Here is a 17885-nt window from a genome sequence, read left to right as displayed (position 1 = left end):
TTGGAGTAGTATGAGGGGTTGTCTGGGAACTGCTTCCCGCTTGTGACCTGGCATATTTCTCCAGACGAGCAGCCGCAGTGTTTTGACCTGTTTTTCCCATGTTTCTGGGCAACAGTATGCTGCACTTGCAAGGGATTTTATTCACTGTCTCCCTTATTACCATGGAAACTTGCACTTTATATCCCACGCAGAGACAAAGCTAGTTTCTTAGCAGAATACCCCAGATATAATGTCTCCCCCTCCCCAAACAGCCAGGTAAAGTTTGGAGCCACCCACAGAGGAGAAATAAACTGGAATGCCTGTACTCACAGTGTTTATAGGTGGTTAATAAATACGGCCAGCCTTTGTCCTTTTCTTGTCTTACAGTCTCCAGGTACCCAGCCTGCGTGCCCAGGGAAGGTACTTTAGAATGCACAGGCCCATTCTCTCACAGCAGCCAGTGCACAATTCTTTATGAATAATTAAGCTGCCTTCCAACTAAGGCATCCACAGTTCACTTTGGGCTTTTACTGCTGCCGGATTGAACGCCTCTGGTGCGGTCTCTCGCACATGCACCAACAAGGGGAGAGGATTCCATGCACTGTTTTGTCCGTGTCAGGAGGATTTTTATCTTTGCGCCATATAAAATGCCTGTGTAGGCAGGACCTCCAAAAGAGAGAGCACCTTATTTCACCCGGCACCTTCACCTTCCCAATGAGCCCAAGCAACGTGCAGGTGCTCCGTTCACCTGCAGAGGGGAAGGGAGACCAAACAATTCCCTGCCCAGCACTGTCTCTCTCTGGCTTCTGCCAATCCTGCTTTGCGGGGTAAAATGGGCACTCCCTCACCCTGCACCGTCACTCTCACTGGCGGGCGTGCTAGCAGACCTAGGATTACACCACCAGGGCAGCAACCTGCTTCACCCGGTGCCGCGTACTTCACAGGCACCCGGCATGTAGAGTCAGAGGCGAGAGTCCGGAGATGAGGCACCACGCCACTACACCCAGCGCTTCTACTCCGATACACAGATCTCCGGCGCCAGGAACAGAATAAACCGGGAGGATAACAAGCGCAGTGTTCTGTCGAACGGGAGAGAGGTCCAGGAGGCACACAATTTTAGCCTGGCGCCGGCTCACTCAAGGGCGCCCGGGCTAGCTCACGTGGGGAAGAAAGCTAGCTTCCAGCTACATCAGCAGGCATGGGGGAGCACGGACGCACACCTTCACTCATGTCCTGCCGTGGCCTCTCAAAAAACTACCGGCAAGACTCCATCTTGCTGGACTTACTACTCGAGAATTATGGAGAAGCACCTGTGCCTGGACCGAATCATCCACTCAAATCAGGTGGAGCCATCTAACCCACTGTAACTTTCTCCAGAGGGAAAACAATGCAAAATGTAGGTTGTCCTGATTTCTGGAATTACGAAACTGCTTAATGCGTCACCCAGCTAGACCAGGAACTACAATAGACTTATTTCTACCTTGTATAGTTTTTAAAAAAATACCCAGATGTTCTAAAGAAATGAAATGAGTAACTAAGTATAGTTTTATACCATCGTCATATTATTACCATCATTGTGTGCAAATGACACAATGAGATCAGTTTGCAATGATGTCATCTGAAGAGGATTACTGTGACTGCAAAAGATCGGTTACTGTGTTTTGTTCTTTCCTCTTAAAAAAAAAATTCTCTCTTTTATTGTTATGGCAGGGGACATGCTAACATGCCATTCTACCTTTGTTCTATTTATCTTAACACAACTTTTTTTTAAAGCAAGCTGTCTACATCAATTAAACTTCTTTTATCCAAACAAGACAACAACAAAAAAAAAAAACAATGAACGAGTTTCTGATTAAATTGGTCATATTGCCATATATGTGAAATACTCTTTCAATAGAAAAGGCCAAATTGATGGCACTTCATCCAATTTCAACAATGCTTCAAAACAGAGATCCATGTATCACTCCTAGAGATTCTGGTTAGGGACATTTTAAAATGCATTCTTAGCAACTGTCTTCCACAAGGAAGATTTTAAAAACAAAAATAAAAAGCACTGGCAGATCAGTGAGCTTTTGACTGCACTAATGTATAATTAGTAGGGAATAGATTAATACACATACTATTAAAGCAGGAACAAATACAGTATTTCTAGAGGTTGTTTCCAATTAAGGAAGGCCAGCACATGATGGACACCTTCCACAACTCAATTCCTCTGCTCAGAGCAGCATTAGAGTAAATCGGCAGAAGAACCTGGACACATCTATACACATTGGCAATCCTTATACACTAGGTAGTGTATGTTAATAATTAACAATATTAATGGTCTATAGCAGTGTACCCCTTGTTGAGATATTACAACAGACTGAGACTTGATATGCCATTACATTGGAGGGACAGCAGGTAGAGCTGTCGTGTATGTATGTGTTTGTGTGTTTAGTATTTGTGATGTATAATTGTACTTGTTTGTTCCTGTGTGTGATGGGGAGAGAGAGATGGAGCACATGGGGCAGATTTATTAAGCCTGGAAAGAGATAAACTGGAGATAAAGTGGGAGGAGATAATGCACCAGCCAATAAACTGTGTTTGAAAATGACAGTTGGGAGTTGATTGGCTGGTGCTTTATCTCCTTTCACTTTATCTCCACTTTATCTCTTCTCCAGGCTTAAAACATTTGTCCCAGTGATTGCTGTTCATATACAGCTAACCTGTTCTGAATATCAGTTTGCATCATGATCAGTTGGAGTTTCATTATATAAACAAGTTATACTATACCACAAAAAGCTTTCCGGTGTGTGCCTATGATTGAAACATAACTCCAGAGGTGATCCTGACTGCGTAGGTAAAGCACCCCTAACGGTGTATGTTTTCCAGATCTCCTCGTTTAGGTACAGATGTATTCATTACTGATAAATTTTAAAAGGTTGCTAATTATATCATTCATACTGGAGATCTGTAAAACACGCAGCTGAACTAAAATTCGAAATATATTATGCTATTTTGGTGTTGGCGTGGTCCATGTAGAGGGTTTTCAAAGCAACCGGAACTCCTTCCCACATGCATTTGCCTATGATTAAAGGTAGGTAGTGGACTGGCAAAGAGTAGTCATCTAGGCATGAAGACTTGCACTTTCACACTATAGTTCAAAGTGGTTTTGAAGTTTATAGCTTTCATCCATTATAAAGTGTAGGGTACATTTATATTTTGTTTGATCTTTAAATTTAAAATGTAAATCTTAATATTAAATCTTCAAAAGGCGAAAATTCTTAAATTTTTGCCCATTTTTAGGGCGAATTAGAATTTTGATGCCAGTGTGAAAAATCCATCACCGGTGAAAATCATGTGGCTCTGCGAATTTGCCAGAAATCCACATGTTTTAGCAAATTCATAGCCGGTTGCACCTAATTTTGCAGCCGATTTTGCTCATGCCAATTTGACCAAAAAATGTGAAATGGCATGGGCAAAAACAACCACAAAAAAAAAACGGTCGAAGCCCCTGTGATTGAATACTAATTGGTGAATCATTGCTGTTTTTTCACCTGAAAAAAAATAAAATAAATAAAACTACGATTGAATACCTCTTTAATAGATTAAAATACTTTAACTCGTATTAGGAAAATCTAGAACCAGGGGGCATTGTTTAGGATTGTAAATCCAACTTAAACTCCAACATAGTTTTTGTCCTTGATTGGTTGTGGATTTACTAATTTTGACATTTAAATGATCATGTTTCAAAATCACAAATTAAAATTGTATTTACATTATATACATTGTATTTTGATCAAATTTCTTCCCAGTAATTAATGTATCTTGTTAAATGTAGCAATGTAAATACAGTGCACCAGTAAATGCTATACAGTATACCAGACATAAGCAAATACCTGTCAGGTGGTAGTGCTCTTCACTTTCACTGTCCGTTAAAGATACCAGCTCTTTTAATAGGAGGGGGTATTTCAGTACCCTCTGCACTGGTTTGATAAGGTGGGACTCCAATGTAGAAGAATGCTGCTTTGTTGGGTTTCTGGCATCCAGAAATTCTTTAAAAGCCTGGTCTGTTCTAGCTGCAGAGAGAACAGATGTACTGTGATATAGATTACACACATTTATCAGGTGTATTAGTAGGGCAGGAACACAAATGAAGCAACAAAAGTACCTCTTTCTAGAACTTTTTGCACTTTTATATGGTTTGCACAGAATCCACTGTAAAGTTTGAAGTGATCGGCATAATAAAGAAACGAGCCGCCAAGAGAGAAAAGCAGTTTCTGAAAAATGAAAATAAATAAGTATACTTTCATTCGCATTAAACATGTCAAAGACAGTTTGATGATAATTATATTTAAATCTAAGTTTGCACCTGCCCTAGTACATGCTGTAATCAGAGTGTGGCATCTAGGTAAGATATTGGTCATTGCACCTGCTATATTTTGTGTGGTCACTAAATGGGCCTGTGTGTGTCATTATTTAGTCTCTGCCTCCCCTGGCTTCTAATGAAACACTATGCATTGTGGATATTACTATACAATAGTTATTTAAGCTACTTGAGTATAGAAAAACAAAACAAAATTGCATCAAAAAAGGATAAACTAGAGTTTCACAGACTGCGATTACAGTCTAAATTTTAAGGATATCCCTGCTTGTGCACAGGTGAGTTAATTAGTACCCAACTCTGATTAACTGGACTAAAGCATGGATATCCTTAAAACCTGTACCATAATGGCAGAGCTTGGGAAAGTCTGGTGTAAACAATACATTTAATCCATCTTAAACAGACAAAATGCCAGAAAAGTTGAAAGTCAGTCCTTTAGGATCAGGTATAAATGTATACAAAGATATCAAAGTCATTTACACTCGGTAAACTCAAAATTGTTTGTCATCAACTTGTAACGCAAGATAAATAATAGATGTAAATGTCAAGAGATTAAACAGTCACTTGTAGCTGTCTAATTAGCTAATACTGTATGATTGGGAATGGTGGAATACGCTTAATCTACAATTGTCAAATAGATGGTCTCTGAAAATTCTGCAACAAAAGTCAAATTTTATTTGGAGCAATAAGCAGATAATTTTTAAAGATGGTGATTGCAATAGGAGTACTGTAATCGAAATATAATGTTTTATATAATGCCAAATCATTCATTTAAAAAAAATATATTGTATTAACGGAGATTAAAATTGAAATCTACTATTTTATATTGGTTAGTCATTTTCCTTACGTTATTGAATGTTTCATTTCTATATTAGGAAGGTACCCAGTATACAGTAGCTAGGGATTGCATAACACATACATTAGCAGTGACAGGATATGTCATCCACATTATTCTGCAGCTCACGATAATGACAGTCAGAAGAAAACTCACCCGAAATTGCGAGGGCGTTTCAAGTATGTTAAAGTCAGCAGAACTTGAAATGCCGTCTTCCAGAGTTTGTAGGAATACCTTCTGGAAATCAAGCATCTCAGGCAGACTGCCAAACAAGGAATCCATCTGAAGTACAACAACATTTTAGGTTTTTCAAGTTTAACAAATAAAAGTCCCAAATATGCAGCCTTTTTATTAGCCTGCTGAATGTAAATTATGCTTAATATCAGGCCTGGGCAATTGCGGCCCTCCAGATGTTAATGAACTACACATACCAGCATGCCTTGCATCAGTTTCAGCATGGCCACATAGCAAAACTAATGCAAAGCATCCTGGGATGTGTAGTTCATCAACATCTGGAGGGCCGCAATTGCCCAGCCCTGCTTAATATCTTTTCGCATCTAATGAATCTTCAGCATGCACAGTATTATACATATGCAACTGTAATCCATTTACTGGAAGTGAGAAACAAAAAAACACAAGCATTGTGACACTCACATCGCCCCCTTCCCAAATGGTTGCGACTAGTACTTTTAAGAAACAAATGTTAAGCCTTCTTTCTAATATATTTTAGCTTTACATTATTATTATTTATTATATATGATCTATTTTACATAGACATATACAGTACATGTATACAATACGTATACGCAATCATATATGGTTGAGTCCGAACTTCCAGGCAGTCGGGATGGATGGACAGAATTAAATTGTTCTAATTTCAAAACCAAACATAAACTTGTTTAAAAAAGTTTAAACACAACCATAGTGGGGGGCAAGCCCTAACCCCCTGTCCATACGATTTTTGACAGCAAAGAATATAATATACTGTGTAAGTCCATTCATTAGAACATAAATTATACACACATTAAATGCCTATACAATGTCCACGAAAAAACAAACACAAAGATTACGACAATTACCTCATCCTGAGTAAGAAATATTTCATTTTGCAAAGGTTCCAAGTATAATTCAAAAAGGCTACTTAAATCCTGTAGGAAAAGCAAACATATACAATTATTTATGGTCAATGTGGTTGGTCAACAGTAACACTGTTTTTTCCTATCAAACCGCAGCACAACCCTGCCCACCACCACATAATGAAAACGGATAACTGGTAAGCAGAATTTACTAACTGAATCCTTTTTTCTGAATAAGAATTGTTAGGGCTGGGGGTACCAGGAAAGTTTTGGAAATGCGGCTGTATAGTTTATTTCTGTACATCACATGATAATGAGTACAATAAGTTTATTTTTATAGCACTCTTTCTACAGTAGAACTCAAGACACAAAATGTTAAACCAATCTAAAGACTTATCAAGATATGTCAAAATCTGGACTCAACCTCCACTACAACCAAGCCAACCCGAGAGTAATGTGCACTCCCATTTTACTCAACAAGCAAACCTATATATTGTAAGCTTGCGAGCAGGGCCCTCCTAACTCTATATCGGCTTCTACCCAGTTAGTTTAATCACAGTTCCCAATTGTAAAGCGCAACGGAATATGCTGTGCTATATAAGAAACTGTAAATAGATAAATAATATATATATATATATATATATATATATATATATATATATATATATATATATATATATATATATATATATATATATATATATATACACACACACACACGGGATTTCCTGTGTGAAATGTCAGTTGACAACTAGATTCAAATTTATGAATAAAAGTTTTAAATGTTCCTTTACTCAATATTTAAACACTATGGATTGATGTTTATGTACCTTTGTAGTATTAAGTTAAATTCTCAGTGGAGTATCCAAATAGTCACAGTAAATTGCCACAGATAATGGATCCCCCAGGGGAATTCAAATTATGGTATTTATGCCACAGGCAAGTGAAGTAAAATCCCTGATAACCTGACCCAGGAGACCCATTTTTCCATGATAGCAAAATGGCTCCAGGAACTTATCCCAGGTTATGGTCATGTTTTCTTCGGCTGAAAAACCACCCATTTTCAGACGATAAGAAGTATGGTGTTATCGTGTGAAAATGGGTGTGGTTTTTAAGCTGAAGATACATGACCATCTGGGCTAAAATATGATGCAAGCTCCTTTTTAATGCAGTAAAAAGACCCCCCCCAAACATAATTCAAAGCTATATATGTTGAGGGTTAAGAAATCAATAACTTCTAACATAAAATCTATGAGGAAATAACACCGAATGAGCTTACAATCTATAATGCACTGGAAAGAATACACTTCGTTATTCTGAACATCTGTCTGACAGGCGAAGTGAAAACAGGCAGAGGTGTGCAACCGCTCATGGCTCCCACTGATAGCAGGTGGGGGCAATAATATACACCAGTATTTAGGCCACTCACACAACATCCTATACATAGAAATTCAAAACTAGCCCTGGATACCTTTTTAGCCAGACATATTTAGCATTTTCAAACATGTAACATACACCTAGCCTGCCGATTTGTGACACATGCACACATAGTGTAGATGATGTGGACCATGTGCATGACCGGTGCCAGTTACACGTGCAGTACACGGGGAAGGTATGCCTAATAACAGTAAACAAAGCCATATGATGGACCCGGCAGTTTAATTTGATGGCTTCAGAAAGGAAAAAGAGGGAGAGACAATAAGTGGAGAAATACAGTCCATGAGAGATACAAGAGAAAAGAAAGGAAAAGAGAAAGAAGAGGGAATACAACAGTGGTGTGAGCGTTTGTCAATATATGGCCACAAAAGCTAAGTATTCAGAAAATGACCCAATACTAGATACATAAGGAAGAGGAATAACGTAAATAAACTGTAGATTGTGGTGGAGAATCTAGACAATTACCAGCCATGAACATAGATAGATCAAAACTTCAAACATATATGTCCTTGTTGTGATGACACTTGTAATTTCCCACTGCCTACACACCTCATTATTTATTTATTTATTTTTATTGGTGAGAATATAATATGATATATATGGAGTACAATGCTAATCTGTGCAACCAATTAAATGCAATCCAAATAATAACAAAAACAATTAGTAGATCTTCGTTTTGATCATAGCTCAGATTCAATAATGTATTCTAATTAATACATTCTCCTATCATCATATGCCCAAAAATGATTTTACCTTAACGTAGGATTTCTCAGTGTCAACGAGTTCTTGAATAACTTTCCGAAGCCTATCTGCATCTGACAAGTGTCGAGCTAGTGGTCTCCGTGGTGGGTCTGAGCTGTCACTTTGTCCATCCATCATCTCTTGGTTGACTTCCTGCATACTTCGACACAATGCAGTGATCTGGTCAGCACTCTGAGGAAAAAATAAATTGCAAAAAAAATTAACAATATTTCATAGTAATTTATCAAGGTCCAAGAACCGTTAAAAATAAAACAAATGAATTCATAAATCAAACCACATTTAAAATGCTTACTTGCGTTATTACATACTATATTAAAAAAAAGAAATCCCAAAAATATATACATTAATTTTACACCATCTAAATAAAATAAAAAAATGGCGGAAAAAAAAAATATGTTGTGGATATTTTTATGGTCCATGCTTACACATGGCTTTGATATGGGAAGCTTAAAAATAAAATAAAAAAATGGTTATAGCAAAAAGCAACCATTGACCAAACGGGATATGTTCATTCGGTCGACCCTATATAGGTCAACATGCATTGGGTTGACCATTGAAGATCGACACGGCTTATGTGGAGACCTTAAATAGGTCAACTTGGTAAGGTCGACAGGGTTGGAAGGTTGAGACAAGCATTAGATCGATGTAAGTTTTGCATGTTTTTATTTTTGCCGACAGGTGGTATTTCATGCCCTGCCATGCAGTACGACGTGGTGGCAGAATAAAATAATGTGCCGAGTGCAGAGAGGGGAAGCTGTATACTTTGATGGTGACCATGTCGACATTTGGGACAAAAACATTGAAAACTCATGTCGCCCTTTTGACTGTCGACCTAATGCTTGTGTTGATCTTTCAGCCGTGTTGATCTTAGCCATGTCAACCTAAGGCATGTCGACTTTCAGTGATCGACCCAATGCAGGTCGACCCAGTGACCCAAACCCGACCAAACTAGTTTGAATTTCAAATGATTACATTTGTATTATTATTGTTTATTTATAATGGCATCACAAAGGTTCAGCAGCGTCTGACTATACATAAATAAACAAAGCAAAAGAAAATAACGAACTACAGTATAAGGCAACTTAGAACAAGTACAGTACATGGTAAATTAAGACAGTTGTATAAAAAAACAGGACACTGAAACAAATATATATATATATATATATATATATATATGTATGGAGTGAGAATAGAGTGCGCCTCTATACGTGCCACCACCAGCATAAACTTTATCTGAAGTAGGAATACAACAGCGAGCTGGATACAGTAATGTACAGCATTTAATAGCAACATAAACACGTTTTAAAAAGCAAATTCAGTTTGCAGCGTATACAGGTCCCATGATTACAATTTTACAAATTCAATGGAATGAACGTTGTACAGAATACCCCAATGGTGGTAGAAGCTTGTGACACGGCACTCCAAGGACTGGATACACTAATGGTATAAACTATTAACACAACGCTTCGGAACCCCAAGTCCCGTCGTCAGGTGTGTGATGTTCATCACACACCTGATGACGCGATTTAGGGTACCGAAATGTAGTGTTAATAAATAGAGATTACACCATTACTGTATCCAGTCCTTGGAGTGCCGTGTCACAAGCTTCTACCACCATTGGGGGTTAGCTTGTTCCAGAAATCTATATCTTACCTACAAAGGCACCCGGGCAGATGAACCCTTTATGTGGATTGCCGGTTCCACCTGCATTATATATATATATATATATATATATATATATATATATATATATATATATATATATATATATATATATATATATATATATATATATATATATATATATATATATATATATATATACACACACACACACACACACACACACATATATATATGATGAGCGGCTGCCGGAACTGTTGGGACTGGTGACCCGAGGGAGGGGGAGAGGGCGGACGTCAGAATCAAGATGCTGGCAGCAGGGGGATGAAATGGTCACAACCACTGACATGGAGCAGGTAGTGTACAATTGGAATAATTATAATAATATGGTGTGCAGGGCACTACTGTGTGGGGTGTAAGGTAGTAATTTCCTGCAAGGACCACACCTATTGCAGCAAGACAATGCTCCTTAGTGCATGCAAATTAGTACTTTTTAAAATCTCTAAGTGGGGGAGGGGTGGCATTTTTTTGCTGTTCGTACTAGGAGCCAAATACTTCTAAGAAGGCTTTCTGCATTTCCCTACATTTTTAAATGTTTAAATTCAAGGCTTCATCCAATCTTTACATTATTTCTGTAGTGGGATTTTATTTAGCAGGTGTAGTATTTTCCTTTAACCAAAAGGAATTATGACTAAAGCCAAAACTTTCACACTCGTTTTCACAGATGGCAGTAAATGGAGACCCTGACCTAAAGTTCATAGGGCTGAAAGAAAACACATTCCCTTTGTCACAGATTTCATAAACAATTTCTCACATAATAGCTTCACACCTGCATCCTTTCTTGTTGCCTAAACTACAGTATCGTCTCTCTTAGAATGTCGTTTTTGGGAAAGGTTTCATTTAAACAGGAGCAATTGATATCATTTGAAGCACAAGTTAGAATGCAAATTAATGTACCCAATGAGCTTGCTAATGATAGGAAACAGCCGAGTGCCGGAATCGGCACGTGCATACACATTTGCAGATGTCATCAGGGAAGTAGTGGCGGCTGGGGTAGGAGTGGGGCATGGTTTCAGTAGCGGAAACCCCCGATTGAGCTGCATGTACAGGTGACTGGGCTTCCCAGCTTATGATGGTTTTTTGGGGTGCCGCACCCTGCACCTAGATATAGCACTAGGGACCCCAATATACAGAGAAGCCTTGACGCGGCTTGGGGGCATAGCATACACCTGCGCAGGTATATGTAACCAATATCTCTGAATTCTATTATCATGTAGTGTTCTAGATTGGTTACTAGCATTGCTCAGTGTGCTGAGGGAAAAAAAATGTCTTGTTTTACTTACCAAGTATTTAACCCCTCCCTCATGCACCTGGGAAATGCTACTGAACTAATTGAGCATCTACCACTATCTGTATGTATGTACAGGTGACTGGAAATGTCGCTGGAGACTCACAGCAGCGCACATCTATAACAATCTAGTGGGTACACCAAGTAAGATTTATGGTAACCTCAGCAACACCTACCTAGTGAGACATCGCAGCAGTGTATGGCATCTTAACTGTCTGGGCCAGAGTTCTGCCACTGGCCATGTAACTAGTGTCAGCATTTTGGTGTCGGAATGTTGACTTCGGATTATACAAAATTGGGGTAAAACACATTTTCAAGATGATCCATTTTTTTTATACTGCACATCATAGAGGCAACCTGCCTCCAAGGCAAGCGTCAATGGGACATCCCAAACCCTCCCGCAAATTAGGATGAACGTGCTGAGTGCAGGATTGTATGCTTTTCTTGACAATTGTGACAGTAGGGAGGTATGTCAGTGCTGTCCGATTAGATTTGCCCTAGATTTACCATGGAATGTTACCGCCATGTAGTGGTCTCTAGCAAGCTTTAAAAACTTTAAATATAATCAAAAAGGAACAAACCAAGACGGACTCTTAAATAAAATGTTGAATATAGGAAAGGACAGAAAGAAGAGCAATGAACCCTTTGTGACCCCACCTCTTCCACCATCACTAAACTGTCCTCCGAACTGTATACATTGCTTTATCTAAATAAACTGTACCAAAATGTAATATACTGTAGAACCAATAGAAAAGGCATTTAAAAAAAAAACCTCAGATAACTACTATTAAGAATGAAGAAAGAAAAAAAAAACTAGTGGATTAATTGTACAGCAGCAAAGAGCATTACTGTAATGGAATTACATTCCCTTTATCCATTTTCTCTAACAATAAAACATTCTAAATGGTTATATGCTCAGGTACTCCTATTATTGCTCATTCACAACTTTGGTTTATAAACAAAGACATTTGCAGCACAAAGTGTCATTAATAGATTTCGAGCATAACAATCACTGCAGGCGAAAAGCTCAGTGCAATCAGAGTACACTCTTAGCCATTTTCTGACGGTTTAATGAGGTCTTGGCAGAGAGAAGTAAAAGACATTTCAAAGATTGGTTCAATTCAAATAATGCTAGATTCCAACACACGGGAAATTTACTAAGATTGCCCATAGCAACCAATCAGATTGTACTTCTTATTTATTTAGCACCTTATAGGAGATAGATTCTGATTGGTTATTATCTTCAAAAGAACTCCCATCTTAAGGCGCCCATACATGGTGCAATTCTCGCATGCAATTTGAACTTTTAGTTCAAATTGCATTGAGTCTAGCTCAAATCGCACTGTGTTTATTTTATCTTGCAATGCGATGCGCGCTCCCGTGTAGTCCCTATTGCAATATAGTATGTGCAAGCAGGTATTGTTGTACTGCATCGCATTGTGTCTAGTTCAAATCGCACCCTGCGATTTGTAGTTAATACACTGTGCTATATGAACTACATTTGGACTAGCCTAAAATATGTAATTTAAATATGTTAAGTCCAAATTGCATAGCACACATTGTATAGCTCAAATCGCACCTAGCACACTTAAAACTTGTACTATTAACAGAGGGATATAACAGAAGAGCATACTTATGTAAGAATAACTGACAATTCTTTGCTCGACTGGAACAAAGAATAGGCAGAAATAGAAAAAGAAAATACTAGGATAGCATTTTTGACAGTGATGGCAACTATGGCTAGGAGGTGTCAAAGTGCGGAATGTATATCGTTTTCAGGCTGTCTTCCTCGGGTGCTTTAAAACCACAAACGACATTATTTATCAATGTACAGTTTGAATAAAGTGGCATGCAGTGTGAGCTCTCCGGATTACATGGACAGTTGTAGCACATAAGATAGAATGGACCCACACAAATAAAATCATATCCTATACTTTATCATATTGCCTAAGCAAACAATTTATAAAAAATCATATTTTTAGCTTACATTATATATACCCAATCTGTGTCTTCCACTTCCACCAGCTACCCTTTTGCTATTGTAAACCCCCCTTCTCTATTTCACCCTGTTACTTCTCTCATCCAATTTTATTTTTACATTTCATCTTTTATAAAAATTATGTTATTTAACAAAAGTAAAAAAAAAGGTCAATGTCCCTCGGGGCTACCCTCCTCACAGTGGCCCTTATTCTGGTCGGTGCGGATATATCCGCGTGCGTTCGGCCCGCCGATGTTTTGTGTCTGCGCATGTGCAGAGGCGTCTCTGCGCATGTGCGAGCGGGGCGTACGGCCAAATCCCGCATGATATGTGAACACTCCGAACAGGGGGTGGAGAGGGGAGTGAAGGGCTATTTGGGCTCATTACCATATGCATACGCCCCGCATTTCATGGGCGTTCCCATGCAAATGCTGGGCGTAGGTATGGTAATGCGGCCGTGACGCACGTGTAGAGGGCGGACATATGACATCGCCGGATGTCAGCTGCCCGCCCAGATCCCTGCTTTTGCACGGAAAAATGTCCGTGTGGTCTGAGGTTGCGGGAGCTGGTGGAGCACTCGGTCCTGCATTCGATGGTCTGCGACCATCGAATGATGGGGGAGGTTCCCTTAGATGGAGGAGGCGTATTCCGTGAAAAATACACGTGCGGTCCGTTCGGCCAGCTTCTTACCGCGTACGGACGGAGTTGGCGATCCGTATGGAAGGCGGGGTTTCGCACGCACGGTCCTGGCCGCATAATCGGATCCGGCCGCACCGATCAGAATAAGGGCCAGTGTGTTAGACCTACTTCATTCTTCTTCGGGGCCTGAAATTACCTGAGGCCTAACAGCATCTTGCACTGCATAGTCTTGAGATCAGCAGTCACAATTTGGAACTTCTTTTTTACTCTCACATTGGGCCTTATTTTGGTTCATTCTTTCTGACAAAATCCTTCTTAGATGGACAAAACCATGTGCACTGCAGGGGGGGCAGATGTAACATGTGCAGAGAGAATTAGATTTGGGTGAGTAATTTTGTTTCTGTGCAGGTAAAATACTGACTGCTTTATTTTTACACTGCAATATAGATCTCACTTTGAAGTAAAACTCCACCCAAATCTAATTCTCTCTGCACAAGAAACACCTGCCCCACCTGCAGTGCACATGGTTTTGCCCATCTAAGAAGGATTTTGTCAGAAAGAATGAACCAAAATAAGGCCCCTTGGGTGAAATGGTAGCAGTCAAGGCCCTGAAAGACCCACTGCACTTCTAGTGATTGCCCGTTCCATGGAGTCAGACTGTGGCCTCATTCAATGTGGTACGCTATCAGTTCTGTAAATTTTACAAGTGCACAGCATATACAGACACAACCTGAAAGTTTTCGCAATGTGAAAGTTTCTAAGACAAAGTACAGTGGTAATAACAGAGCAGATCAAGTGTAGCAGTCTAGAAAAGCAGACTATTAACATGGTCGACAGTTGACCGCACTGTAGACCATTGTGTACCTAAGCGGACCACAAAAATTCGGTCACATAAAAAAAAAAAAAATTAGACAAATAACAATATCTTAACATGCCTAATAAAACACAATTCCATTTGCTTTACCCTTTAGGCCAATTTAAATGACAATTAATTGTAGAAGATATTGTTTATATAATAGCATATTAAACTAAACTAATGGACTCCCATAGATCAAATTACATGAGATTGGCCTTAATGGGATTAGAGATGTGAAACCTCTTAAGTTTTATAATAAAAAAGACTCATGTAATTGTGCATTGTAACAATAACACTAAAACATTAATATGATTATCCGCTTAAATATACCCACTGCTAGAAGTTAAGAGTCATACATAAGCTCTTGATAAAAAGGATTTTTTTTTCTACAATTATACACTGTTTTCTCTATAAAAAGCTTATTTTTTTCCTCCTAATCACACATTATTATTACAACAATACTTCAAACTTCACAAATATTCACTCTTAATAACAAGTAAGGAGACAAAGTATTTAACAAATTATTATAAAACATTGATTCTTTTTGCCAAAATATTTAACAGTTTATACAGTGTTCTATGTTTATTAGAAATATAAAGGAAAAAACCATACTATAAAAACAACATTTGTACTCCTTTATACAATGGAAAAATGTGCTAAAGGGGCTTCTGTTTTGAACTGTGTGACAGAAGAACGCCGCCACCATCCTTACTTAGACCATTGCAAATTAGTAATGTCAATGCAGGTTTGAATATAACAATATATATTCTTGTCTTTATGTTGCTATGTGATGTCTCTAGAAATGTCACATGTTGATACTGCACAGAATAGACTCCCCTTACCGGAAAACAGAATTCTGGATCATCTGTGCAGCTAAGGCAGGAGGAAATATCCCTGAGAGTAGTCTTCAAGGCTAGCTTCACTGCTAAAATAGCCATTTGTAATGGGAGGATTTTTTCCTCCATTTCAGTAAAAGAAAATATGTCGACAATATCACTGTCTTTTGATGTCCTTTTCCTCAGACATAAAAAATATCGGATCTGTACTCTATAGTACAGTTAATCCAGATTAGACAGGAGAGTGTGTAAATGCCCCTTCCTGAATCTCACCGTTACGTGTGCTCATTAAGCTAGGATTATTTGCTTGACGTCGCCCATATGTCAACTTCAAGTTGTTTGTGGACATGCTCTTTTGTCATCATCGTTAACATGTCCCAGAAAGAATGTTATGTGTGTGCTCTTCCATGTTCTTCTCACATACATTATGAAGAATGTCTGCTGAAATATTCAGCAGAGTGGATGGAAAGATATTTAGCTTAAACGGTCAATCCTTAGAAAGCTTGAAGAACAGATTCAATACATATATACTGTGTGGTGAGTGACCTAATTGGGAATACATAAATAATGGCAGCCACAGCAGCACACGGTCTAAGAAGTCAAGGAATACAGGAACTCAGCAACGTTTCGATTTAATGCAAATCGTCATCAGGCTTACATATTTTTATATATATTGCCTGTAATATCGCTGAAGCTCATGAGATATCTATTTTCCATATAATGAAAGTTCATTCTCTTTTGTAATGAAATATAATATAAATTTAATGTCTGTATTGCTTTGTTATACAGGTACACCACCATTTTTTCATGCAACCGATGGTCCGGAACTTCCTTAAATCTGGACACATCGGGTGCCAGATGTGAAGTTAGTATTGTTAGGTTGTTAGATGTATAAGAAACTGTGATTTACAATGCTAGTGGGAGGGTTTAGTAGAGGCAGCAGGAGGGTGCTGGGATGTAGGTGGGGGGTCAAGTTGTGGGTAGGGGGGTTGCACTGCATGGACTGAGACGCGATGTGGGAGCTGGAATGCCCTACGAGCTGGAGACAAGCTGCAGGTGGTGTGGCGGAGGAGCTAGCTGGGCTGCAGGGGTCACGCTGCTATAAAATGGTATCACTGATAATCTGTCAAATTCAGTAATCTGGCCATCAGCGGAATGCTAACATAACCATTAAATAGCTGACCTGTGACAGCGGTGCACTAGTGTTTGAAATAATGCGACACCAGTAACATGGCGCCGTCCGGGAGTCTCTGGGAAATTGGTGTATCTAGTAATAAATTCTCATCAAATAAAAGATATATTTAGCCACGGAACGGTCAAGCCAGTCCCCAAATTATTTTTATATGCCAACTGCTGCAGGATAGCACTATGATCCCACAAATATCTAGTTAGAGAATAAAGACAAAATACCGCGATAGCAGGTATTCTGTGCATGCACAATTCAAACAAATATGGTGGAGCCAAGCAATTTCCCTGAAAATGTCATTGAAGGAAAACACAAATAGTGCTTTCACTATAAATAGACCGTCCAGACTCAGTCATGTATCCTCCTGATGAAGTCCAGCCTGACAGTAGTGGGCATAAACGACAAAACACGTTTAGGGATTATTAATGCGTGACTGCACCAGCACTTTCTGCATTCTGAGTGAATGTAAGAACCTTTACTTAGTTGTTTTATTTTTGTCTATTGTGGTTTTTGTGCAAATGAAACTCCATAGGTTAATATACGAAGAGTTTTTTGCCTTGTTTATCCACATGCCTTAACACATTGGGGGACCTATTGAGATGAAAGTGACCAGACTGAGACCCTAGACCAGTGGTTCTCAAACTTGGTTCACATAGTTCACGTTTTCCAAGTCACCTGACAAGTGCACTCATTTCTGACTGACACATTTTAAAAGATCCACAGGTGGAGCTAATTATCTCAATTGATTCTGTGAGAAGACCTGCAAAACATGCACTGTGTGGGGTCCTGAGGACCGACTTTGAGAACCTGTGCCCTAGACAATTCGCTGATTATTAAAACTATAGGTACTGCTGACATCTGGAATTACACCAAAAGGTATTTTAATAAGCCTGTATACCACTTATATTCGGTATGCATATTACTATATTCCTTTAGAGAGCGTTGTATCTCACCCTTTATTCTAAAA

The 17885-nt window shown here is 38.8% G+C and overlaps 1 protein-coding gene across 6 annotated transcripts in view; it reads right to left on the bottom strand.

Moving 5' to 3' along the window:
• The window catches only part of TIAM2 (TIAM Rac1 associated GEF 2), a 249816-nt gene that overhangs the window by 16995 nt on the left and 214936 nt on the right, over positions 1-17885 (bottom strand). For all 6 annotated transcript variants that reach the window (XM_083176314.1, XM_083176316.1, XM_083176315.1 and 3 more), the window contains 5 exons: positions 8444-8623; positions 6257-6325; positions 5334-5459; positions 4130-4238; positions 3858-4037 (listed from right to left, as the gene is read on the bottom strand). In XM_083176314.1, coding sequence (XP_083032440.1) covers positions 3858-4037; positions 4130-4238; positions 5334-5459; positions 6257-6325; positions 8444-8623 — 664 coding nt within the window. The remainder of the gene's footprint in view (positions 1-3857; positions 4038-4129; positions 4239-5333; positions 5460-6256; positions 6326-8443; positions 8624-17885) is intronic.

Source organism: Crinia signifera, chromosome 3 (genome assembly GCF_055691185.1).
Source record: "Crinia signifera chromosome 3, ASM5569118v1, whole genome shotgun sequence".
In the NCBI taxonomy this organism is placed as follows: domain Eukaryota; kingdom Metazoa; phylum Chordata; class Amphibia; order Anura; family Myobatrachidae; genus Crinia; species Crinia signifera.
Note: the sequence above shows the minus strand (reverse complement) of the source record. Positions and strands in the feature narration are given on the sequence as shown.